Here is a 25,065-nt window from a genome sequence, read left to right as displayed (position 1 = left end):
ATCACACTTCTGGCCACATAGCGCTGATATTCACTGCACATGCCCATATTAACTTTTTCCAGCCAGGTGTTTTCCTTTTCCCATTTTTCCCTTTCTCTGAACAAACATTGCTGCTCTAATGCTGGGCTCACACTGTGCGGTTTTAGGCCCATTTTGAGCCGATTTTTGAGTGATCGGACCGATTTTGGCCTTCATCGTGCCTCGTGTAGTATACGTGGGGTAACGAGAAGTGATTAACACCTCACGACCAGCTCCCGATCATCAATCGCTCGTGAGGGTCTCACCACAGCCGCTCACACTGCTCGCGCGCAAACACGTAAACGTTGGTGTAAAAGATGGAGCAGCACGGCTGTGCAGCGTGTGATCTGGACACAAGCGATGGAGGCACACAACCGTGAAAATAGTTGGATTTACATTGCTGCTCAGTCACAGCTGCCCGATCAATGTTTTTCATTAGCAATTTAGCAAAGTTGATGGTGGTGGTGTGTCTGTGTGAGTGTAATGCTGGGCTTACACTGTGCGATTTTTGGCCCATTTTGAGCCGATTTTTGAGTCGTGCGACCGTTTTGGCGATCGGCCCGATTTTGGCCTTCATCGTGCGTCGTGTATCGTGTAGTATACGTGGGGTAACGAGACGCGATTAACACCTCACGACCAGCTCCCGATCATCAATCGCTTGGTCGGGAGGGTGTCACCGCAGTTTGTCACACTGCTCACGCGCAAACACAAATGTCGGCGAAAAAGACGGAGCAGCACGGCTGTGCAGCGTGTGATCTGGACACAAGCGATGGAGGTACAACTTGTAGAACTTTGGAAAGCTCATCCGAGCCTTTTCGATGTGGCCTCAGAAATTATCACGACACAACAACCGTGAAAATAGTTGGATCTACACTGCTGCTCAATCACAGCTGCCCGATCAATGTTTTTCATTAGCAATTTAGCAAAGTTGATGGTGGTGGTGTGTGTGTCTGTGTGAGTGTAAGACGGAGAGAGAGAGTGACAGATTTTCTGTTATAACCTTCATGTTATGGAGGCACAGTGTGAGCACTCAGGTCGCATCAGAGCATCGGGCGGTATAGTGTGAGACCCTGCATCGTGACCTACCAACTTCTAACCCCTGCGAGTCAATCGTGCAGTTTGAGCAGGAGCTGAATAACGTGACTGAAAATCGCACAGTGTCTGCCCAGCTTTAGGTGTACTGTCGTCCGAGACTTGCACCGCAGTGTCGGCGTTTGTTTCCCTGTTGGCCATGCTTCTTGTTGTGGTCATCTGTTGTCTTCCGGTATTTTCTCCGTAAGCGACCTTTCCTTGACCAATGAGATGAGCGGTAATCTGAATTGTCATACTCGTAAGTGTGCTGTCAGCTCATTGGTCACAAAGCAGGAGAGGGGCTGGGAATTATGTTTTCAAACAAAGCGTTAATAGTTGGGTTGCGGTCACGTGGTTCTGATGACGTGCGGAGGCAGCGCGATTTTTGAGTGGAGGGCGGAAGTAAACATGGAGGACACTGTGGAGAGTCAGGAGAGCAGCTATTGTGCAACTTTAGACCCCGTTTCTCGGGAGAGATATAAACAGATAGTTAAAAAATATATCGGACGTGATCCGTATTCTTTGAAAATGTCCGAATACACCACAGAAGTAAAGGATTTGCCTACTATCGAGGCTGTGGATATCACCAACTACTTGGTCCTCCAGACTTCTTACTACACTAGGCAGCAAATGAAAGCTTTCAAGAGTCTGGAGGCGTACAATTTTTTTTGTCAGCGGGTGGGTCCACAACCTTGGAACAAAACGTCTCCGTGATGGATACAGTTTGGTGTTTGCAAGGGTGAGTGTTTGTTCTTATATTGCTTTATCTTAAACACGCTAACAGTTAGCGGTAGCGGCTTTAACGTCAACAAACATGCCACATCCTTAGGACTTCGTTAGAGTGACAGTTGTTTGTTTCAAGGTAAACCATTCTCAGCGGTCTAACGAGACACCTCTGAAGACTTGGGTAATTGCAAAGGAGGATGGAGAAGTGATTGCAGCTCATTGCAATTGTATGGCAGGGTTAGTAGCCTGTTCTCCACTGTCACTAGGCTCAAATCCGGGCTCTCAGCCGTCTGTTGCATATCCAAAATCGCCTCTGCACATCGATGCTGTTCTGCCTTAAGCTTCATTCTTTTCTCTCGTTTGAGAACTGATTCCGATCTGGGTTTTCGTTCGTAGCCGAGATTGACCGTCGGAGCCCAGTCCTCCGACTCTTCGTCATCCAAAGCACTTGGGCAGCCTATAGTCCCAATCAAGTCAATATTAGACTACTAACTTAAAAGCACTAAGTAAACGAGAATTTAACGACAACCTAATGCTAATAAGTTCGTTTGCAAACATAACATTACCTCTGACGAAGTGGTCGCTGCAGACACGGGCATTGGCAGACTCTGCTCCTCCCGACTGTAAACGTAAATTTAAAATCCATTTTTTCCTACGTTTTTCGGTTAGAATTTTCCATTTTTCTCCTCTTCGTTGGGCTATTTTTGGTACCCTAAAATACCGTTTATCAGTTTCTCTGGTCGACCTACTGGAGCATCCGTAAACACAACAGGACATAGGCATTTTGCGTACTGTCTGTCTGTGATTTTGCGCTTATCTTTTTCACTTCCGACCGCCAGTCAAATTTCGCGCTTTACGTCGACGTCACGTCTACGTCAAATGAAACCTAGCTATTCCATTAAAAGTTATAGACTACTTTTGATTCTCACTGTATTACGGGACAAAGTGCGTCCCTTATTAGCTCAATACGGGACGTGTACTTTTGTTTCGAAATACGGGACGATTCCGTATTAACAGTGGATGGTTTTGGTTGAAATGCAGCTTTCAGGTGTGAGTTTTAATGAGTTCCGTACAAAATGTTTGCTTAAACTGCCATACATGAATAATTTAAAGAGCAGCTAAGGAATTTACAAGGGTAGGAAGAATCTTTTTTTCTTTTCCCTCACGTTGTGGCATTAAGCCTTTCAGATTTAGCCCGGATGGACAGACTGTGCAACATCATCCAGATATCCGCTGGCACAAAATAATGCTGCCTGCCCCAGGCCACACTGTACTCTGAAAAACAGGATCTTTACAGATGCAACAGGGATATAAAAGCTGTGTGGTTTAATTTGAAAAGTGAGCCAAAAGCCACAGAAGCCTCTAATGCCAGAGGAGGAAACAGGTGAGGGGAACACTAGTTAACCCTGAAATGAATCACAATGTGCTTCTAATTCCACATCTGACTAAACAAAGAAGCAAGTTAGATGACCAAAGAGCTAGCAGAATGCTTATTTGAAGAAGACATGACCCTGATTTTTTACACTGAAACAGTTATGGCAGGTGAAGGTAATGGGGTATAGCTTGTCAACCGTAGGGTTAGTTCTGGCAGGCAAATCACGGGTACCAGCTGATAACATTCCTAGAGCTAATCTCATACAGGTTGGTGTGCCATTTAAGATATCTATGCATATAGTTTCTGTAGTTGGGGTGGCTGTAGCTCAGCAGGTAATCTGCTAATCGGAAGGTTGCTAGTTTAATCCCTGGTTGCTCTAGTTTGTGTGCCAAATATCCGACAAGATATTAAGAGCCTGGATTGTTGGAACACCCAAGTTGCTCTCCATCCAATGCATCCTTTGTGAATGTTTCTTAGATAGGAAGCACGTGTATAGAAAAAGGTGCTTATGCGAATGAGACAAGTTATATCAAGTGCTTTGACCCCTTAGGTACTGTAGAAAAGTGCTATAAAAGAACTGATCCATTTGCCACTTACATCCCAGCTAATGCTCTCCCCACTTGAGGCTTTCCCTGTGTGGGTATAGAAGGGTGGGAAGGCCACAGAACATAGCAGTGGTGCCAAATATAAATTGCTGTAGATGGAAATAACAATCCCACTTTACTAACATCTCCTGACAGAAATGCTCTCAAATGGTAACGGCAATCTGGAGACAATCGCTTGGAAGGTGTTAACATTATATCTGTTAAATATTATCCTGTTAGCATTGTGGTGCTAGCATTTGGGTTCAAGTACCCTTGTGAATAGCTTCACAGAGCTGGTGGGACTGAAGACTAAGTTTTATTATCTGTCAGTGGTTTAAATCAAATTCACCATGACAGAGGGGAAAAAAAATTGCACATCTGGAAAAACATCTTATTCTGACAGGACATGTGATACTTTTTCTTCCTTTGTGGATTTTTCCTCCAGTAATCATCACTTTATGAACTTTTTAACTTTAAATCAACAATTCAGCTACACCAGTGTAGGAAGTAGCCGATCACCGGCAGAGAGTCAATACAGTAAGACTGATTTCTCTAAGGCTCAGTTTCCCTGAATGTCATCAGGGGACTGTTGTATTTGGCAGCAAAGTGAAGAGTAAATTCTCCACATGTTGATTTTTTTGGCAATTTAGTTTCATCTCCGCAACCTGAACGTCTGCCATTACTATATATCAAGACTCTTGTCTTGAGTGAAGTTAATACCCATTAATTCAGCCTCCCCTTTCATTTGGCATCAAAAATTGGCGTCTCACATCACACATTACCATTAGAGCTTTGCCTTTGTTTATAGTAGAATATTACACTGGATTTCAACCCGAATAAGAACTTTTGTAAAAGCAATAAAGAGTTGCAATTTTCCTTCGGCAACTTATTTTCTCTAGGCCTTCAGAGATGTTATTATACCTTCTTGTTATGGAAACAGTGAGATTATTATTATTGTTAATTTGCTTGCAGCAATGTTTATCATGTTGCACATTAGAGACTTGTCTCTCCTCAAAGCAGCGTTGGAACACAGACACAAGGTTTGTGGGTTTTTGTTTTGTTTTTTTTGCTTTAGTTGGCAGCGTTTCTGCGCTCTTTCGTCACCTCACCAACCACTGTAATGATTTGACTGTCATGATGGTCTTCAGCTTGCAGAGTAAGGGAAGGGCTCCTGTTGGCAGATGTATGGGTCTCATGACGCAAAGCAATCTTACTGAAAGCTTTTTTCATTATAACGTTTTATTTAATGGTCCATTGATGTCTAGATACTATTATAATATATTAGCTGTTTTTGGTACACTGAAGAACATGGGTTATGTGGTTTATCAAAACCAGTGCAATGAAAAACAGGGAAGCTCAATAGGAACTGCTTGGATTCACAGCATGTGAATTTATTCCAAATTAAGGATTTGGATTAATTTCATATCCTGATCAAAAAGGCCAAAATGCCACTTCTGAATGACCTTCCAAATCACAGTATGTGCTGATCTATAGTCATGCTTGGCTGCAAATGAAAGCTGAGAAACTATGAATGACAACATAACAGGAGGATGTGGTGTACCTGAGAGGAGCCTGTATGCAGACTATCTAAAACCACCTCTCATTGTTATCAAATTAACTGCATCTAAGCTATAATTAGAACTGGACTAATAATACTTTATTTGATAACATGCATGCTGGAAGTTTCTTTACTTCATAGATTTCAAAGAAATAGTCTGCCGTTTTGGCAAACAGACTTGTTTGCTTTCTTGCTGGCAGTTTGATGAGAAGATCTCAGTGTCATGTCCATGCTTTGAGTATGAGAGCAGAACGTTTTTAGCTTTGCTTATGATAAAGAACAGCAAACAGTGCTTTACAATATCACACATTAACATGTTTTAACTACTTTCTTTTGCTGTTTTAACATTACTGTAAATCCAGGGATAAACCAATAAACATCTTAAATCAGAAACACTGTGTATAGGGTTGATCTGTTACTCTGGACGATTGGTTGTATTTCACAGTCAGTATAAGAGGTTTGAATTGCACTGCAATCAGAAGCAGATGTATTCCTTTAGCTGACAAACTGCGGGCCGAGAGACTGACATGAAGCCAAAACCAGTTTCCCAAAAAACGTTTCATTTTCAAGCTTACTGTATACCTCAGGATTACAGAAAGGAAACACGCACATGCACACCCAGACACACATTGGTAATTCTCTAATAGTTTCCTCATTTGAACTCTTACCTCAAATAACCTCATCCTTCATCTGAGAATAGAAAACCTGCTGCCACAAATCATTTTCCTGCTGTCACTGCAACTCTGCAGGCTCCTAACAAGTAATTCAAACAGCACGTGCAAACACATGCATTTTCCCGCACACACCCACAGTAATTGCTAGCGGGATGTAACAGCAGGCAAAGTGTGACAAAGATGCCAAAGGACGAAAAGCCAAACTTTCACAAAAACAGATTCAGAAAGGCAGGAAGTCAGCCAATCATCGGCAATTCACCAGTCAGGCATTTAATCAGTAAAAAAACAGAATTCAGCCCATCAGTCAAACAAGATGATACAATTCATCTACTTAGAGATAAAACAGTTTATCACAATTACTGCAGATTCTTTCATGTTTGCACAGTGAATTATTTTGGTCTGTTTGTTTTGGGAAGCCACAGGTAAATGAATCCTTTACTGTTAACATCGTGCCTTTCTGCCAGTTTTAGAGCACTAAAGGAGATTTGAAGTCGAAGATTCCCCACTGGCTTTTGAATGCAGCATATTTAAAAACCTTTGCAGTGTTACCATGACACTGAGAAATATTAAAAGTTGACAAGATGCACTTTGGATCCAGAAATCTAAAAATTGTGGATGCAAAAGGTGATGCGAATGAAAAGACAGCCAAGTTGTGCGCATTCTGCAAGTGATTGTTTCTGCCCAATGTCTTTGAAGACAGACATCTCTGATGCAAGGGTTTTTAAGTTTCTCATCTTTCTATCTTGCTCTTCTTCTTGCCTCGTTCCTTTCACAGTGGAAACATTGAGTCAGCCACTTCCAAAGAGCTCGTGTGATTTTATTTGGTTACCACAACTTACTATGCTGCTTCTCAAAAATAGCTTTCAAAACAAGGCTACACTTTCAACCACACACATACACACACTGATGCACACAATGCAAAATGACTCAGGCTTTGCTACATTATTTTTCTATCTACTATTACCATCTCTGTGGTGTCTGTGCCACTTTGAATTAAAGTGTTTTTCTTTTCTTTTTCAGTTGTCTCTCTTTTTTTTTTTTTAAAAAAAAGCTTTAAAACAAAAATATGCCATGGGTCTTACATGCATGCTATAGCTTCACTTAATCACATACCATTGCTAAAATAAATGTAAAATTTAAGTTCTGAATGCAAAAGTACTGCAACCAAGTATTAACAAGTTCCTGTTCCTGTAAAAGATGTCTTTACTGTCAGCTTGAACATCTACTCATTGATCTTGCACAATCTGTCCAAACTGACATTCATAGAGTTGCACTGGGAAATATGCATAATAACGGCTACAAATACTTGCATAACAATGCCCAACTCTTGCTACTGAGTTGAAAGATTTAATTTTTTTTCTGTGTACTTTTTCTGTGTGTACTTGAATAATGGGTGAAAGGTTGGGGTGTTCTGAATACCATTCTTTTGAGGGCTTTAGAGAGGTGGTGGTATTCAGAAACAAATAGTTACCATAACATTAATTCACCATTGTCGCTATATTTACAAGTAAAATTATTCCTCTGAGAGAAAGCTCGAAGCACCAGATTGGGTGAACATCACAGTGATGCAGTTCTCTGCTATCTCACTCGAGAAACGGAGGGAAAGCTGTGCTAGCATTGACCTAGAGATTTTATGTTATCCTGAGTGGGGTAAATATTGATAAAAGGCCATGATAAGTTGCCAAATCTTGCAGTAATAAAGTAAACTGAGGTGTGGTGTTGACTGCCATGACTGAGAGAAATAGGTGATTATGCATTTATAAAGATTTATATTAGAAACCTGAAATTAGTCAATATTTCAAATGAGTCAATAGTGAAATATTTGAAGCCCCCAAATAGAAAAAAAATGTATTGATGCTGAAATAACTTTCCTCTCTCAGTGACTACTGTCCTAGTTTCTTTGAAACTTTGAGACATCAAAGTTCCTTCCGTTACAATAGCTGACAGCAGAAATTGATAATGGTGTTTAAGTTCAGAAAACGCCTTTAACAAAACAACTGTTCAGCTAGCAGGCCATAAACAGGCAGAACCTACGGCAGGCACTGTGTAGTCACAGAAACAGGCAAACCTAGATGGTTAAGCAAGGGTTAAAAATATTGTCCTGCCCTTTGTCTTTCATACACACTCAATCACTCTCTCACACACACACAAATACAAGCAGCCAGCCAGTGACACCCAACTGGTCCAGAGTGTTCCTCAGAGTTATTTCTGTCTTCAGGACAAAGGCTTGTACCTCTTACTGAAAGACAGTGTGTGTTGGGAGTTTCTGTAAGCGTGTGTGTGTGTGTGTGTGTGTGTGTGTGTGTGTGTTTGGACAGGATAATTAGACCTTGTGCTTTGCTCCCTTAGAGTTCTGTAACCGCAGGTTTGAGCCATAATGAATCTACACTGTCACGGACACTGGGCTGTCGCACCACACACACACAAACACACATGGGCATGGACACCATTTTGGGCATGTTCACAGAAGTCTGAAAACAAACATGCACACATTGTGTAAATGTTTGACAGAGAGAGAGAGAGACAGATATAAAGACAGGGAGGAAGAGAGAGAGAGATTGGATGGATTAACTGAGGGCAAAGGAGAAAAAGCTAAATGTGTGGAAGATTACTAAAAAAACAAATGCTTACTCATTACATTTGAGATTATACACTGCTGCATATGTTTTCCAGCAAAATAATTAACCACTATAATATAGTATGGTTGCATGGTATGTTACAGTAGTAAGTGCTTTTCAAACTTCTCAGGCAGTAAAGTGAACTAAACCCAGAGTCTGTGTCAGTGTAGCGTCTCTGTGAGTCACTCTGCAGTCTGAAGTGAGGCAGACTGTTTCTTATCCTTCAGGCATCTCTTAGGCTTCAGGCAATGAAGTCGAATAAAGCTCTTCTGTCAACCTTAGCAATGCTGGCAGCTAAGTGTTCAAAAGTAATGTGATACGGGCTGATAATAATGTTTTTCATTTTGAAGCTAAAAACATAATAAATTCCCCTATTAAGTATAAAATTTTGTTAACTGGATCCTGTTTTCATAGATATTTCAAGACACCTTTGGATCAGTGACTCGCAATCCTAAATTGAGGAGTGCCAAAGAAGCAGGGTTGCGAGATGAATCTAAACAGGGTGGTTGGATGTGTCATTAGTTTTCCTGATCATAACCCAGAGGTCTGGACAGCTTCAAGCTCAACTGTTGACCTGGTGGTAAGAGTTTAAGTTCATTCTAATCTTTCTTATAACTGTTATAATGTTTCACACACGACCAGAAACGTAATTCTAATAACTATAGAAGAAAAGAGCATATCAGCAAAGTCACATAAGGATAGATCATCTTGGAACCGTGATTTACCAAATGTGACAATCCGTGTACCATGTACCAAATTTTGTGGCATTGTAATTAAAAACTGTTTGGAAATTTTGGTAAAAAAACAAACAAAATGTCAGCATTTTAGATCCGCTGGAAGAAAAGTTAGAGGCCCATCAACATTAGTAGAAATCATTCTCTGTGGAGCACGTAAATGTGCAGAAAAGAAGACTGATAATTTGATCTTATATTTTTAGATGGTTTTATTGGATCAGTAGAGATCCAAAAATGTATGTGAAATAATGCAACTTGAAGAAATGCTCACAGCCGGCTTGGCATTTTTGAGTTAAGGAAGCTGGAAGTGAAAACTGTTTTAGTTTTAAGGAGCAACAGGTCAAAAGGGTGTAGGGTTGCAGGCAGTCACACCACATGCTTTAATCACCTCAGTTCAACCCTTGTCTAGCCCGGCTGTACTGGAGCCAGATGATTCATCATTTACTGCTGTGTCGGTTTGATTACGGTGTAAAGTTCGTGGCAGTGCTGAAGACTTCTTATATTTTCTTGTATTCAGAAATCTTCCTAAAGTTCAACTCTCCAGGTCACTTCAAGGATGCAGTCCCACCAGGATATCTCAACGCAGACACAGCCACTCACAAACACTCAGATAAGACATAAGAAACCTGAGGGATGTGAGAGAACATCTGTTGAGAATTTGCTTTCTGAATTACACGAGAATGGAGTGCCATTTGAGTTCACCGGGTTGAACAGGTGACTCATAATGCAATAAGGCTATTTTAGAGCCTGCATGTCTTCCCCCTGCTCTCTCCCAGCTTTCCTGTCATAATAAAGGCTTTAAAAAAAACCATAAAAAGAATGCTAAATGTAAAACTTCAATATTTGAAGTGGTAATAATTCACATTATTCAGATAGATGGATTTAATTATCTTTAAAAAATGTCTTGTTGCTGACCTTCTGAAAATGTAAGTATTTTGAGTGACCAGTAGGACGTACTATGAAGCATGCTCAACATAGCCAGGATTTCTTTGTATCAGCTGGCTTGAAAAAGTCTAAAATCTAGTCAGAGAAAACTGGTATCACAATGGTGGTTATCGGATTTGTTTGTTAACTCGGGCTTTCTGCTTTAGGCTCTTAGTGCGCTCACATAAAGCAAAGCTTCTGATGGGTCATTTGACTCTTCTGCGCAAAATAGATCAACTGAGCACGAGGTGCTACAAGAGGAACGGGTGATAGATATCTATAAAGAACAGAAATAATATAACAGTAAAATACAACCCTGCAGCTGCAAAGTAGACAAGAGAATTACGCTGCAGAAAATCATTAATTTTATGAATTAATTGTCATCACAAACTCACAGTGGTAGAAAAATATATCAACATGAGTTCATATGTTTATTTTACTTCTTGGTGCACTCAGATGTTTATTTCTAATGTTGAAACTTAATGCTTTTAAGGTTGATCAGTGTACTCTTATTTCAGCTACTGTTCTGTTTCATAAAGATGCATCGACAGATAGCCCGATCTTTTTGTAAACCGCATATTTCTTGTAAGACTGCTTTCATACTCTCATCCTTGCAAAACTGCAAGATAACTATGATTAAAAACTGGAAAAAGATCTCTGACAATCATTTCTCACCAGTTTCACTGAAACTTGAGCAGTTTCTCTTTCACTGTTTATTACAGCTGAATTTCCTTTTCCTTTTTGTAGTTACCATCATATTACACTGAAATCTGTATGACCTGAGGTTTTGTAATTGCATGCAATTTTTTAAATTAGCTATAGCTCAAGTAGATTAAACAGCACTTCATTCACGATGACCTCCTTGTATGCTTTCTTTAGTGGATAAAATCCAGACATCAGAAGTGTGCCTGTGTCGCAGTCCTGGTTTTTGGAAACTAGAGCTAATCAAAATGCGCACTGTTGTCTCAATATGTGGGATGAAAGGCGAGGGATTAAAACTGTGCAATCACCCATAAAGTGAGAAACCTGGTCAACCTTATGTGTAACCACACATGTGCATTTATACACTGCAGCATCAACACCTGGCAAGAGAACAAGGAACAAGTCTCCACGTTCCTCTTTTCTCCGTCTCATTATTGTTCTACAGCAAGAACAAACACACCTGCACTTACTTTCTGGATGATTCTGCAACCACGTTCACAGATGATTTCCCACTAAGACACACTGGAAAAAAAACACACACGCACACACCTATCTCTTCCTGTCTTCCACAGCAGTGCGATTGTGTGACAAGGTGTTGAGTCACAGCCTTAACTCATTTTGTTCTCACATGTATCCAGCCTCTTTGTGTTTAAGTTTGTTTCGAAGCCGTTGAGGCCATGGCAGGCTCACGCCACTGACGCTTATCACGTACTAAATCCCAGCTCGTGGGACTGTTCACATATGGACTAAATTAAATACTTTCCCCGACGTTAGTGCACTGAGTTGTAATACTGTAATCTGTTAAGCTCTTGAGTTCAACCAGTCTCACCTACCTTAGTGAAAACAGCATAGTGACATTATATTTTATTAAGGCAGATGGAGTTAATTCATCAAAAAAAAAACAAATAAAGGTAAATGAAGGCTTTCACTTTATCTCGTTAGCACTTACATTACAGGCTGGGTGCTGACATATTGTTTGGTGATGCTGGCTATAAAACTAAAGGGGCTGGAGGCCACTGTTCATGAGGAAGTACTTTTTGTATTATGTATGTTTCAGATGTTTATCCATCCATTCGCTTCCGCTTATCCTTTTCAGGGTCGCGGGGGGTGCTGGAGCCAATCCCAGCTGTCAAAGGGCGAGAGGCGGGGTACACCCTGGACAGGTCGCCAGTCTGTCGCAGGGCTAACACATAGGGACAGACAACCATTCGCATTCACATTCACTCCCACATTCACAGCTAGTGGCAATTTGGATTATCCAATTAACCTATCCCCACAAGCTGCATGTCTTTGGACGGTGGGAGGAAGCCGGAGTACCCGGAGGGAACCCACGCAAACACGGGGAGAACATGCAAACTCCACACAGAAAGACCCCAGCCTGATGGTGGAATTGAACTCAGGACCTTCTTGCTGTGTGGCTACCCACTGTGCCACCGTGCTGCCTTGTTTCAGATGTTATGAAACAAAAACTACAACATGGGTGTGTCAAGGCTATATACAGTCTGTCTTTTACCACAAGCACTGCATATTCCTTCATTCAACTATAAATCTCCACACATGTGTGGCATTAATATATGACTTAATGAACCGATCAGTCTTACTAAAGTGGGCTATAGTAAGCTAATACTTTTGAGGAACATATAGAATCAGTCCCACAAACTACAGGTCACTTTAACATCAGTAATTTAAAATGTTGATTAAACTGACTGATCGAAAAGTCAGTGTGTTTATTTCTTTAAGAGCAAAATAACCCCTCCCAAACTGATAGTTATATCATAAAGGTATCTACATGCAATAGAACTAACATAGCCTTTACTTTTTTTAACATTAAAAAATGCAACTTTATGTCACTTACATATATGTAAAAGTAAACTATATTCTGCCTCATTGGGTATCGCATCCTGAGCTCCTTTGTTTGGGCCTTTAATCAGTCACAGTGCCTTACGTTTAACGTTTGACCTTCCTGTGCAAGCTACGTAAGCTTCAGTGCTTCAGTGCAACTGCCAGTTAGCCGAGTAGATTAGGGTGAACGATCACAATGTCAGGACAGTGGATAACATCCCCAGCCTATTTCTTTGTAAGTTTGTTAAGTTACCTAACACACATGCGCTCACTTTCTGGTTGGTTCTGCAATCAAGATAACGGAGGCACTAAAATACACACATGTTCCAAACTTGTGTGACAAGGTGCTGAGTCAGAGCCTGTACTCTGCTTTCCTCACCATCTTCAGCACTGAATAATGGAAATTGCTCACAGAGGATGTGAGAAACACCAGCTTTTTTACTGCTTTTTTACTGAAAACATTCCAAAATCATGACTCCCGTAGCTGAGTAACTGTATGGTCAGTGATTACAGCACTGGCTAATTTAGGTTTGTTTAGTGTGTGGGGGAGGAAACCTAAACATTAGAATGCTGAGAAATATTAACAAATGTTGAAAAATAATTTTTTAATCATTGATTTCTACATTTGTGCTTGTTTATATTACTAATGCATTAGCAGTTTACACGGCTGAATCTCTAATACGTAAGCACAGGGTCACTAGAGATCAGATATATGAGTTGGTTAGGAAAAAATGCAGAAGCAAAGTTGCAGAAAAGGTTCACTCTATTCCTGTTTGCAGCTCATTAGTTACACAGACAAAAAAAACACTCAGTGAGTGAAGCAGATTTCTCATGCATCAAAAGACTCGAATGGAGACTTGCAGCTTTGTAACTGTTAAGCTTTTGACACTGAGGGAGTGTTTTAAGCTCCTTACTGAGATATAATAGGCCTGTCATGCATTTTTCTTGACTTCTATTTTTTAACCCATTTCTGTGATGAGATTAAAGTGAATTTAAACTAGATCATGTTTTCTCCTCGCTTCCTCTCTGTCTTCCCAAAGCTCCAGTCAGCTCTTTGATAGAGGAGTAAATAAAGCCGGAGTGATGCAATATGCCGAAATATTGCCAAGGAAAAGGAGCCAAGAGGAAATTAAGTCTGATTACAACTTCACAACTGCACCATTCACAGGATTTATACTCCCAAGAATAATATGAACGTCTCTTTAGCAGAGCAATAGTCAGAATACTGCAACTGCAATCTCATGGAACAAGTACCGAAGCAAGCAAGGTGATAGGAATTTTCTTAAACCTGTATTTTTTGTGTGTGATTTGGCCTAAAGGGTATATAGTAGGAAGTTTCAAGAATACTGTAACTGAGAGGCTAGAGCAGCATAGCATGCAGAAAATATTTAACATCTCAAATGCGATATATATTAATAAACTGAAAAAGCTCTGATGAATTTCACCTTCGGCATTTACAAATACATCTATGTAACATATGTGTTTTCGTGTGCTGCATAATGAACTTCTTTCACTCTCCCCACATTAAAAGGTCAATTTGCATCTGGATTTTCTGCAGATTCAGGTTGTCTGTTTGTGTAATACTTTGATCACAGGTCTTTTTATTTTTATCAACCAAAGCAGAGTGGAAATGACCAGCTGCTAAGAGACTCTGATCACACACACACACACACATTTTGTCCTGTTTTTTTTTTCCTTTGTTTCCTGCCCTGCTGAACATGTGGTTCATTTCAGCAGCATCCAGCTGCAAATCTGGATTCACAGAGAAACACTGAATGAAAAAGGCAATTTTCCAACAGCCTATATATTTTTGAGTTGCTGAGATGAGATGATTTGGCAAAAGTCGTTTATATCCTTTAGTTAATGGCAGTCTTGTCTGTCAGCTGATCAGCTTCACTACCACAGCTGCAGGGTGTTCAGCCTTCTGGTCAAGAGATGTAAAAATGTATCCTGCTGCAGGCTGGTTTTAACACACATATGACTTCTTTCTCTCTCTCACGCACACACAGAAATAGTGTCAGTGATCACTAACCCTTTGCAATAGGAGATGATTATACTCGTCTCCTATTCGTCTGAGCTGTTGTCCGAATGTCTCTGCCTGCATGTCCCCTGCTGCGTTTTGCTGCCACGTCCTAGAGGGGCTGGGTGACGGATCTGCAACACAAAGTAAAAAGAAAACATGCCATCTTTGCATATGATGATCAGGTAAACAACTGTTATACATCCTGCGTGTCAGTTCCAGGGTGCAACAGCATTAACTCACATGATCTTTCATTACATTTCTGAAGAGGTTAAATGCTCAAAACTTATCCACCGAGACAAAATATGTGTTTATTTATGCTTCATATAAGTGAAGCATAACCAAAAAGTATTTGGAGCTTTATTTGTGGTTAGGGGTTCAGACTTGAAAACACTGTGAAACTTCAGCACAAAGATATTTGAAATATGACTTGTAAGATTAAGAGAAACCACAAAGGAACACAGAAACCGAGCGCATGTATTTACATAGCTTTACATACGAGGTGTTTCAAAATGGCGGCTCTCTGATCGTAACTTATGTTAACAATAGGTTGCCCAGAAAGAAAATAAAGTCCTTTTGGGCATCACCGGGCACATGGCTCAGACTGTGGTTACACCAAATTCACTGCAGCCAAGCTAAGTTCCTTTGAACTTGATTCACTTGTTGATATTGAATCTTTAAAAAAAAAACATGAACAGATGTAACAGAAAAGCACTGTAACTCAAACCTTCATCGTTTTTTTTGTTGTTGTTGTTGTTGTTGTTTTGGAGAAAATCATATGTGATGTGCATGTTCGGCTTTCCCGCCAATCCATGACTGCTTTTATCAAAAAAACACACCAATAAACTCCTTTTAATGGTAAAATTTTGAAGAAACTATACGACAGACAAAGAAGAAAAACAATCAGAGTGTGATTCATAAAGTGAGACTCCTTTGGTTTTGACCCAGTTCAGTTTATTTGATGTTATAATCGATGCATGCTCACAGTGACATAATAAAAACCCCAGAGGAGATGTAAATCAGGGTACTTATTCAACGAGGTGAGACAGAATAGGTAAATGACAAACATATTTGTTAATTATTAACAGTAGAGAAGGTTATCAGACACATTTAGTGCACTTTGAGTGCTTCATGGTGTTACAGTTGCCAGCTGACCAGGATGAGGAAAAGTGCGAGTGCGTTCATGTGTCAGTGCGCGTGAATGTGTGTTTTCGTGGTTAATCTGTTAGATTTTCAGTCTGAACTACAATACGATTATGAAAGGCTCTGACCTCTTACCGATCTCCGCTTATGACTCATGCACGCCATTATGAAACCCAGACTTAATATTTCTCACATCCTCTGATATTGACGAGACCAATACAGCAATCAATCCATCAAGCTGCTGACTGCAGCATCAGCAAGAGGGATTTTAATGGCGATATGGGCAAGGAGCTACGCTACAATGCCTCAAAGTGTAATAAATGCTGAGTAATCACTGAATCTCACTGATTTATTCGGGTTTGGAAGCTACGAACGGTGCAGGTAGGCGATGCCAGGATGCTCAAGACATCAAATAATGAATTTTAAAACACAAAACAAGAACTCCTATGAAGTTTTGCATATGTTACTTGTTTCCTCCTTTCAAAGATTTCTGTACTGACGTCCAAGATGCTTTTAAGTAACACTGCATGTACTTAGCGGGTTAAATACTGTATCATACACGAGGACTTACTTTATCAGGATGTTCCTTTGACAATGACCACAATAACCAAAACGACAGTTATACATAGTATACATGATGATACTGATTTTGTATAGGAGCAGTTCTAAGACATCAACCTGGCTGCTGTAATGCAATCTGCTGACAACCGATTTTGGCTCATAATCCACAGTTTGCTCATGCCGAAGGGCATTCAGTTAAAAAGCAAAAAACAAATGCCAGCAAACAGTCGCATCTTAGGTCAAAAGAGTACCAGAGTAACCTGAATAAATAGTGAATTCCTCTAACAGACAGTAAGTCGGCTTTGTGCAGCTCAGTAACTTGAATTTCAGCTAAAGTTTATTTGTAAGATCAAAGCCTCAGGCAAAATCTATCTTTGTTCCATCCAGCCCTGAGGTTGTATTATAATTAGACTGTGTTAAGGACAAAAACTCACAAGAGGCATCTGTTTTGCTCTAAAACTGAAGAAACCTGACTGCACTGCGAGTGTGATCTTCCTGCTGCTGCAGGAGGAAGTACTGCGATGTCGAGCAGCAACAACAAGATAAACAGATCTTCCTTAAGCCCCTGCACCATATCTAACACACAAACAAGTTAGCAATCTTGATAAGTGAGACTTTTGTGTGTGATTGGGGGGACAATGTGTAACTTATTGCACAAGTCAGTTTGTGTTTATTGGTCCTATCTTGCAAATGCAGTGGACTGATTGAGATGCAAGTTACTGTCTGCATCTTACAAAAGACCTGAAGCCTATTTTGGCTACTAAACACACATACTGAGTCCTTTTTTGAGTGGCTTACTTAACACGTAACCACACACATGGACTGCTCTGTTTTGACTGCTATCTTGTCTGTCTGGCTTCAGTGAAAGAGAATAAAAGAGACACAAGGCAATCAGCAAAGCTACTCGCTGCTATTATGAAAAAGAATAGCGACACATACAAAGCAGAGAATATGCTCAGGTTTTCAGAAGTTTTATTTCAGCCTTAGGAGATTACTTTGATATTTACAAAAAAATAAAACCCCATTGTGTTTAGAAAAACAAATTGAAGGATTAAAGCTGAGATGTAAACAGAGAGGGTTAGACTGTAATGTAACGTAACCGCACAATTTTACCAGTCTGAGCAAAACAAATAGGTTTATTCTCATTAAGATGACAGAACAGCATTATTCCATAGAAGATTTATTTGCCTTCCACTGCAGCAACACTGTGAAGGCATTTACTCTGTTAGTACTTTTATCTGTTTGTTTGTTTTTTTTGCCAAGTTTTAACCTCCTGGCAAAATTTTGTTTGTTACCAAGCAACAGGATGGGCAACTTTAGCCAACAGCATCACAGCTAAAAGTATGAGCCTTCTGTTTTTAAGCTGTGCTGATGTAAACAAGACAACTGGAGCACTATTTTAGACCAGTGATGCTGGAGGTGGCAGTTCTTTCATTTCTGTTTGGGATTGAAATAAACAGAAAACAATAAAAATAGGATCCAGGCTGTGATAACCGATAAAAACATTTTGGGGAATCCCTCAATGTATGCTCAAAACCGTTGGTCATAAAATTGCTGTGGGAGTATACACTAAATATTTAACGTTTAATGAGCATCTAAATACAACGGTGGCACGAATGATTTGTAATGAGTTTGTGGTATAGAGATTAAAAAATAATATTGGCACAACATTTTAATGTCCACATTTGAAAATGTGTTTATATGATGATATAATCTAAGCTCATAACTTGCACTTCCTGTTTTATAATATTTAAAACTTTATCTGCTTTCATCTTTTATTATGGCAATTTGAATTTCATTTTAAGCTCTTTGGATAAGTTAAACAGCTTCTACTTCTACTTTAGTATCAACTGAACATTCTAATTAACAGCTAACTGACATGTATTTAGTTACTTTACACCTCAATCGATATATTAATTCCATAAAAAGGGAAATACATAAATTCTTAGTAACAACCTGCTAGCATCCTGAAGGCCTCAAATACTGCTGTTACCGGTATGTTTGCAGAGGACATATGGATAAAGGTACTAGCAATAAGGGCCTCAATCCACACTCATCAGATATGCTATATGAACAAAAGTACCAGGCCACCTACTCAGTACACCTGCTGGAGCTGCTCGGCCATGGAAACCCATGCCGTGAAGCTCTGCAGTTATTGAGTCAGCAAAGAGTTGGTGACTTTTACACACTATGCACCACTGCCTTTGGTGACCCTGCTATGTAACTTTATGTGGCTGAATTGCTGTGGTTCCTGCACGCTTTCACTTTGCAATAATACCACTTACAGCTGATCATGCAATATCTAGGAGGGAAGACATTTCAAACTGACTTGTAGAGGTGGCATCAACGTAAGCTCTTTAAAACGATTCATTCTTTCACAAATGTTTGTAAAAGCAGGCTACATGGTTTGGTTAGGTGCATGCTTTTGTGCACCTGTACCAATGAGACAGAAAACACCTGGATTCAAAGATTAAGAGGTGTGGTCCAATACTTTTAGTGTCACATTTAAACACACTCGGTAAGCCTTATGTTTCAGCATACTAAATTAATGTTGAGAAGGGACAAAGTTCTTCATCTTTAACTCAGTGTAACCGAGTACTTTTGATGCCTAAACCTAACCAACAAGAGTCCAACACCAAATGGACACCTTTTCTGCAACAACAGCAGCATCTGAGGAGCAACAGTATTTCACACTGTGGAATGGTATAACCTGAGTCTGCATCAATGCTGATGGAGGCTAAAGTATGACACGAAATTGGTGCAGTTTGGAGAATCAACATGTAGTTCAGCTTATACACATTTTTTTTTAGCAGAATGCAACCCTAGACTATCTAAAACACAACCTGACCTTAACCTTAGTTTATGAATCCTAGAACTGAGCATGTTCTTTGTCAACTTCTGCAATATAATGGGTGAGAGGTGGATCTGACTGTGAAACCCGGGGACACCACATGCTCACTGTCATCCACACTTATGATTGACTTATTATTTATGATCAATAAGATTATCCAGGATGAACACTTTTCTTTTTTACTCCAGTAATGACAGTTTACAAAAACTAACTTTATTTTTTATAAATGTGTCCTAAACCAGCAATTACCCCATTGGGTAAGTCTCTTCTGAGGTTGAAGAGCAAAAGAGCTGAGGCCTATTTTCCCACATAGGCTTTTATACTTTACAACTACAAGTTTATTGCCAACCTTCAGTTGCACCCCTACTGGCCATTAAACAGAATGCAGCTTTAAGGTACTTCTGTGTTGTCACTTTTCAAAGCAGGAAACTTCAGCCATCTTTAATACTGTTAAAGCATGCAAACACAGCCCACTTAAATGTGACCAACCAATACTACTTGGACTACAAACTGAAACCAGAAAGATTCCATTACCAAATATCATGCTCAGCCATTGCTCAATGTTTGTGTGTTTCACATCTGCATTTCACCTGCAAGTTTGCTAAGTGATACTTAGCGAACGCTAAATAATGCTTACTTTGAGGAGTCAAGAGTCTTTAAGAGTACAGACTCAATTATCATTATGAAATACTGATACATTATGACTCTTTCACATCATTTTAAGTTTGACTAATAAAAGTGTATATAAATCTGACATCCATTACGCGTGGCAGTAACGATGATGTCAGTAGAAATGTGTTTCTTTAGGTTCACTGACAGGTTCCTACATTGTGTGTGGAATAGTACACACATGCACACATTCCTGGGCATGGCCCTGTTAGTCTAGCCATGAGTCAGGACAACGTCTGAAACAAACCAACATCAGCAGGATTAACAACTCCTAACAGAAACATGGTACAGAATGGTCATCACGCATTACACCATTATGTGTTTGTCTCCCTCAAACCACCAATGTGAAGATGAAAATGACAAACCCTTACAGAGTAAGGGTGGGATTAAGACTTTGAAAACTAATGTGAATACAAGTTGTCACCGTTTCTGCTTTTTTTTTATGGGTTTTTTTGTTTTGTTTTTTGCAAAACAAAATCACACATCCAACCTATTGGATCCACCTTTGTCCACAATGTTATAACTATCACTCACCCTTTGTATAAACAAGTCAACAGTTTCCTTTTAAATTAAACCTGAGAATGTTATTCAAATGTATCCTGCAGGTTTTAGAAAGGTTTTACACACTCGAAGGCAGCAGGCATTACTCGCCAGAAAAACAAAGTACTACTACAGTGGAATGAAAACAGAGAAGCAGCAGAAGTGGATTTAGCAGCATGGAGGAGTCATTAGTGTGTTTTATATAAGCATGTTTCCACCTGGATTTGTTGGATTTCTCTTCAAGGGCAAACAGAGTAGCACATGCAGAGTATTAGTCAATAAACCAGAATCTCAAAAACAAAAAAGCAACAGCCTTACTCATGTGAGAATAGCAAGCATAGCACATCAAGGTAGTGGAAAAACGGCTCTCTTTCATGACTAAGCTCTAGAGTGAGAAAGGGGTGAAAACAAACACATCTTAAGTATGAAACTAGATATAAAAACATCCTAAGTATGTTTTTGTTCATCTTTTCACTATCATTGGTAACACTCAACACCACCGACTGCCCAAAGCCCCAAATCTTTGATAGAGGAAACGTGAGGGAACTAGTTGTAGACTCCTATCTAGTTTCCTATTAAGCTGCATACCCACACAGCCGTCTTACGTCCAGGGTAGTCTTTATTGACTGAGTCAGGTCAAACTTTCACCCACACCTATAACAGTATTAGCAGTGCGTTTAGGCATTTAAACAAATTCCTACACTTTAATTTGCATTCTTTATTGTGAGCATGAAAATTGTACTGTGTGCATGTCCTCTTTTACCATCTACAACAACAGCAACATCATGACGAAAGGCGCAAGGCGAGAAACACCTTTACCGTAATGTGAAGTACAGCCACCTTACATTACCAAATGGAGTTCCTGCATCTCGGTTTGTCACTCCATCACTTGGGAAACGACTTTACAAAAAGACACCTGAACATCTTCCACGTGCGTGCACTCACATTAATGCGGGAGTTATACATGAAGAGTCTGTGCTCACCGTGTTGCGTGCCCGGTCCTTCACCGTGCACCTCACCCATGCGCTGCAGGGCGTGTATTAGCACCTGTCCGGTGAGGCTCGGGGTCTGTATCGCTTTGTCAGACATCACTGGCTTCGGGGAGAGCGGGGAGCTTGGCAATGAGTCGCAGTCAGAGGAAAAATATCCACTGGAGGAACGGCGAGGGAAGCGGAATATCGTCCGGCTCTGAAAAACGTCAAAGCTCTTCGGGGTTCTGCACCAGGAAGGCGAATCCGGTTCTCCTCCTCCGGTAGAGCCGCGGTTTAAACGGGACGTTTGCGCTCCTGTGGCACCGACAGGTGGTAGATCTCCTCCGCTGGCCTCCGATGCTGTTACTGCGGTCGAGCCATCGGACGAATTTGGTGGTCTGTTGAATGAACAGAGCGGCACCGTCAGTTTGGCTGGTCATCCCTGTGCTCAAACAGCCAACAGCCTCTCGCTGTTGTTTCGTCTGGAGTTTCAGGCGCACGTATTCCAGCGATCCGCTGGCAGGACGTGACTCTGTTTCCAAATATCCCATCAGAACTGCGGGACTTCTGTCACTTAACTTAATTTTACACACGCGCCAACTTTTTTTCTCTCCTTTTTTGCCAAATCATAGCAGATGTAACGTGCTAACAATAAGTGACTTTTATGAAACGGTACTGTATTGTAACTTACTTCTCTGTGTAGCTGAAACTCAGATAAGCACAGGGAGTTCAGGAGCGAGTGTTTGGCTGTGCGCTGAGCGTGTTCCTGCTCTGTGGCCCAGGTTTCCTGTCCAACTGGCTGCCCGGTGCGCCTCCATTGTTTGAAAATAAATTTGCTGATTGCGGCACATCTCTGTTTGCCTGATAGGAAAAGCATGAGGAAGCCCCAGAGTGACTTCAGCTGCGTCACAGAGAAACAGCCAGAAATAAATGCGCCGCAACAGACCGCAATCAGCCTGCATATCAGCATTTTCAAATAAGTAAAATATAACAATCTTGAATTTCTCACATCGGTGCTTATTAGCAGTTAATAAAGGGATTTGTGAAATCAAGTTCACTCAAGTAGTCTACTGGTTTCTGCAAAGTCAGTTTATTTAAGGTGATTTGCGCTGAGATAACAACGATTTACACATGTGCCATTTTCCGTTTGGATTACTGAGCTTCAGACTCTCAATGTGACAGTCTTACAAAACAAAATCATGAAAATGATGTTTTGTTGCGGCACTTCCTGTTTGTCCAGAATAAACTGCAGCTTCCTCGGCCCACGAATCCCCCGCTGTAATGACCTGTAGTGCAAGGCGTCTGCCAAAATGAAATTCTAGGCAGACATTTTTTTTATTCGCCGGTATTCGCGCTTTTATTTCGCACATCTCTAATGTAAATATTCATCATAGCGTTGCTTTTAGAGGAGCAGAGGAGGAGCGACAACTGTGTGAACCGGGCGCGATGGCCGTACTTCAACCATATGAAAATTTTTACTTTCCTTGTGGGTTTCAGTACCGATCCGAGCGCCTCCGGAGACAGTTTGCGCACTAGAGAAATAACAGTGACACGTTCGTGCGGCTACTACGCCAAGAGGGAAACAACACAGTGGGAAGGAAGAAAAATCCGCAAAGCCGGTACGAGAACACTAACTCGGTGTGTTTTATGTAGGTGCAACAGGGCAGAAGATGTAAGAAAATTCGCTCGGCGACACGTCTGCACCGAAACTTTATGAACACAAAGAGGTTTCCGTGTCTTCGTGGGTGACGGCTGACATTATCATCGGATAGAAGAAAGTGACCTCTCGGTTAACATATTAGGTTTCACTTAACTATTAAAACACAAACAGCAAAATAGCTGAGCGGCCGTGTGCGCGTACGGCTTTACTCGCTATCCCTCGCATGGTTATCTGCAAAACCAAGTGGTGTCGTGCGCCATCTCCAGTCCTGGGAGTCTCATAGTAGCATGCCCAAACATATCCATTAGTGTCCGTAATTGCCCATTATCACAAGAATTAATGGGAGAAAAGTTCAAGCCAACTAGCCGGAGTGGATAAAAATCTCCCACGCGGGCGTCATCGCCTGACAGTAGCCGTTAAGTAGAAACGCGGACGAACTCTTTAACCTCCCTTAACAAGGGAAAGATGAAACAAAAAAACAAACAAAAAAAATCAGCTCTTCTGAGGAGTTTAAATGGAGAATTGTCGCTTAAATCCTCAACCCACTGAGCGTGTGCTTATTTCTTGAAAGAAGCTGTCGTCACTCTATCGAGCAAATAAAACGCATGTTTTTCCCCTCTCTGCATCCCTGGGGACACCGGCATTGACAGCATCTCCTTTACAGTCAACACAACCGATGTCGGGTGAAACCAGACGTTCACCCGTCTACAGAGTTAGCAGATTAATAAGCTGAACTCGAGCCAGCGCGCCGCGTTGCCAAATATACCGGCGGAGTCAGAGGGTCGCTGCAAAATTCACACCCAAATCCAGATTAATGTAAAAGAAGAAAGTCCCATCAAACACGGGACGGTCGTTTCAAACACCCACTGCACTACTTTGTTAATTGCTTTAGTAACCACTTAGTAGACATGCGTGGGAAGAGCACCTTTGTTTAAAACACCTTTTAAACAAAAATGTCTTCATGGTGATTGCAGTGACATTTCACAATAATATGAATAATTCAAATTTAGATCTACTGATTTCTAGATTTTTCCACAAATCTACCAATATACTAGGCAGGTGTCGGCTGTTTGCAACGTGACACCTGACACAGCGACTGAAACATCTAAAGAGCACGTTTGTAAAGATTTGTGTATTTTTTTTAAGTAACACACATATTTTTTGGAGCCCGTCCTTAAAACTCACCTTGAATGCATTTCAGGATCGTGCCTCTGAGTACATAATCCAAGTAGAGCTTAAAAAAGTAACATGAAAACACAACAAAAAAGAATGAAGTGTTTTAATCAGTCTGCAAACCTGTAAACAAACTCAACCCTTTGTTTGCTTCCTCTCCCTTTCTCTATGTCGCGTCAATAAGGCAAACTGTGCGTAACAGTACACTATCTACTCCAACAGTCGGTCCGCCCCTGGGAGGGACCAATGCTTTAAAGCCTATTACAGCTCTTGAACGACCTCTGTATGTCAAGAGGAGCATTTCCAGTGGCTACCCATGAGGCTTTCTTTGTGCTCAATGTAAGGACACCAATTATTAAAAGTTACAGAAACAAAATTTGCAATGTAATTACAAAAAGTTTTGTTAAACCAAAATTGTCATTGCACTCATTATGCCACAGGCTATCTGGCCCCAATTGTTTGTGTTTATAACTTGGCAAAGGCAAATGATTGATTCCCAAATTTTAAACAAGTGCTGTATGCACGCTGGAACAATGACTGAAAACAGGGAGGGGGCACTGTGATCTCTCTGGCACTTTTACATCTGCCTACATTTATACACATTATTCAGTATTATAAGATTTAAGCCTATTGCTGGATTTTTTGGTTTTC

General features: G+C 40.6%; 1 protein-coding gene and 1 long non-coding RNA gene across 2 annotated transcripts in view; one reads left to right on the top strand and one right to left on the bottom strand.

Annotated features, from left to right (window-relative positions):
- LOC147315947 (uncharacterized) overlaps window positions 1–24,574 on the bottom strand; it is a 34,208-nt gene extending 9,634 nt beyond the window's left edge. Inside the window, exons 1-3 of the mRNA XM_086258970.1 lie at window positions 24,427–24,574; window positions 21,594–21,979; window positions 14,859–14,980 (exon numbers count right to left, since the gene is read on the bottom strand). Coding sequence (XP_086115096.1) covers window positions 14,859–14,980; window positions 21,594–21,979; window positions 24,427–24,437 — 519 coding nt within the window. The 5' untranslated portion in view covers window positions 24,438–24,574. The remainder of the gene's footprint in view (window positions 1–14,858; window positions 14,981–21,593; window positions 21,980–24,426) is intronic.
- On the top strand, window positions 1,431–11,031 carry LOC147315948 (uncharacterized). The gene is made up of 3 exons (XR_015124413.1): window positions 1,431–1,828; window positions 9,039–9,204; window positions 9,876–11,031. It is a non-coding gene; the product is annotated as an uncharacterized LOC147315948 (long non-coding RNA).
- Window positions 24,575–25,065: the final 491 nt, after the last annotated feature.

This window comes from Aulonocara sp. 'chitande type north' Nkhata Bay, linkage group LG13 (assembly GCF_057382095.1).
Source record: "Aulonocara sp. 'chitande type north' Nkhata Bay isolate Kocher_YH1m ecotype deep benthic linkage group LG13, A_spYH_male_GT1.1, whole genome shotgun sequence".
NCBI lineage: Eukaryota > Metazoa > Chordata > Actinopteri > Cichliformes > Cichlidae > Aulonocara > Aulonocara sp. 'chitande type north' Nkhata Bay.
The sequence above is the reverse complement of the archived record's forward strand: the minus strand, read 5'-3'. Positions and strand labels throughout refer to the sequence as shown.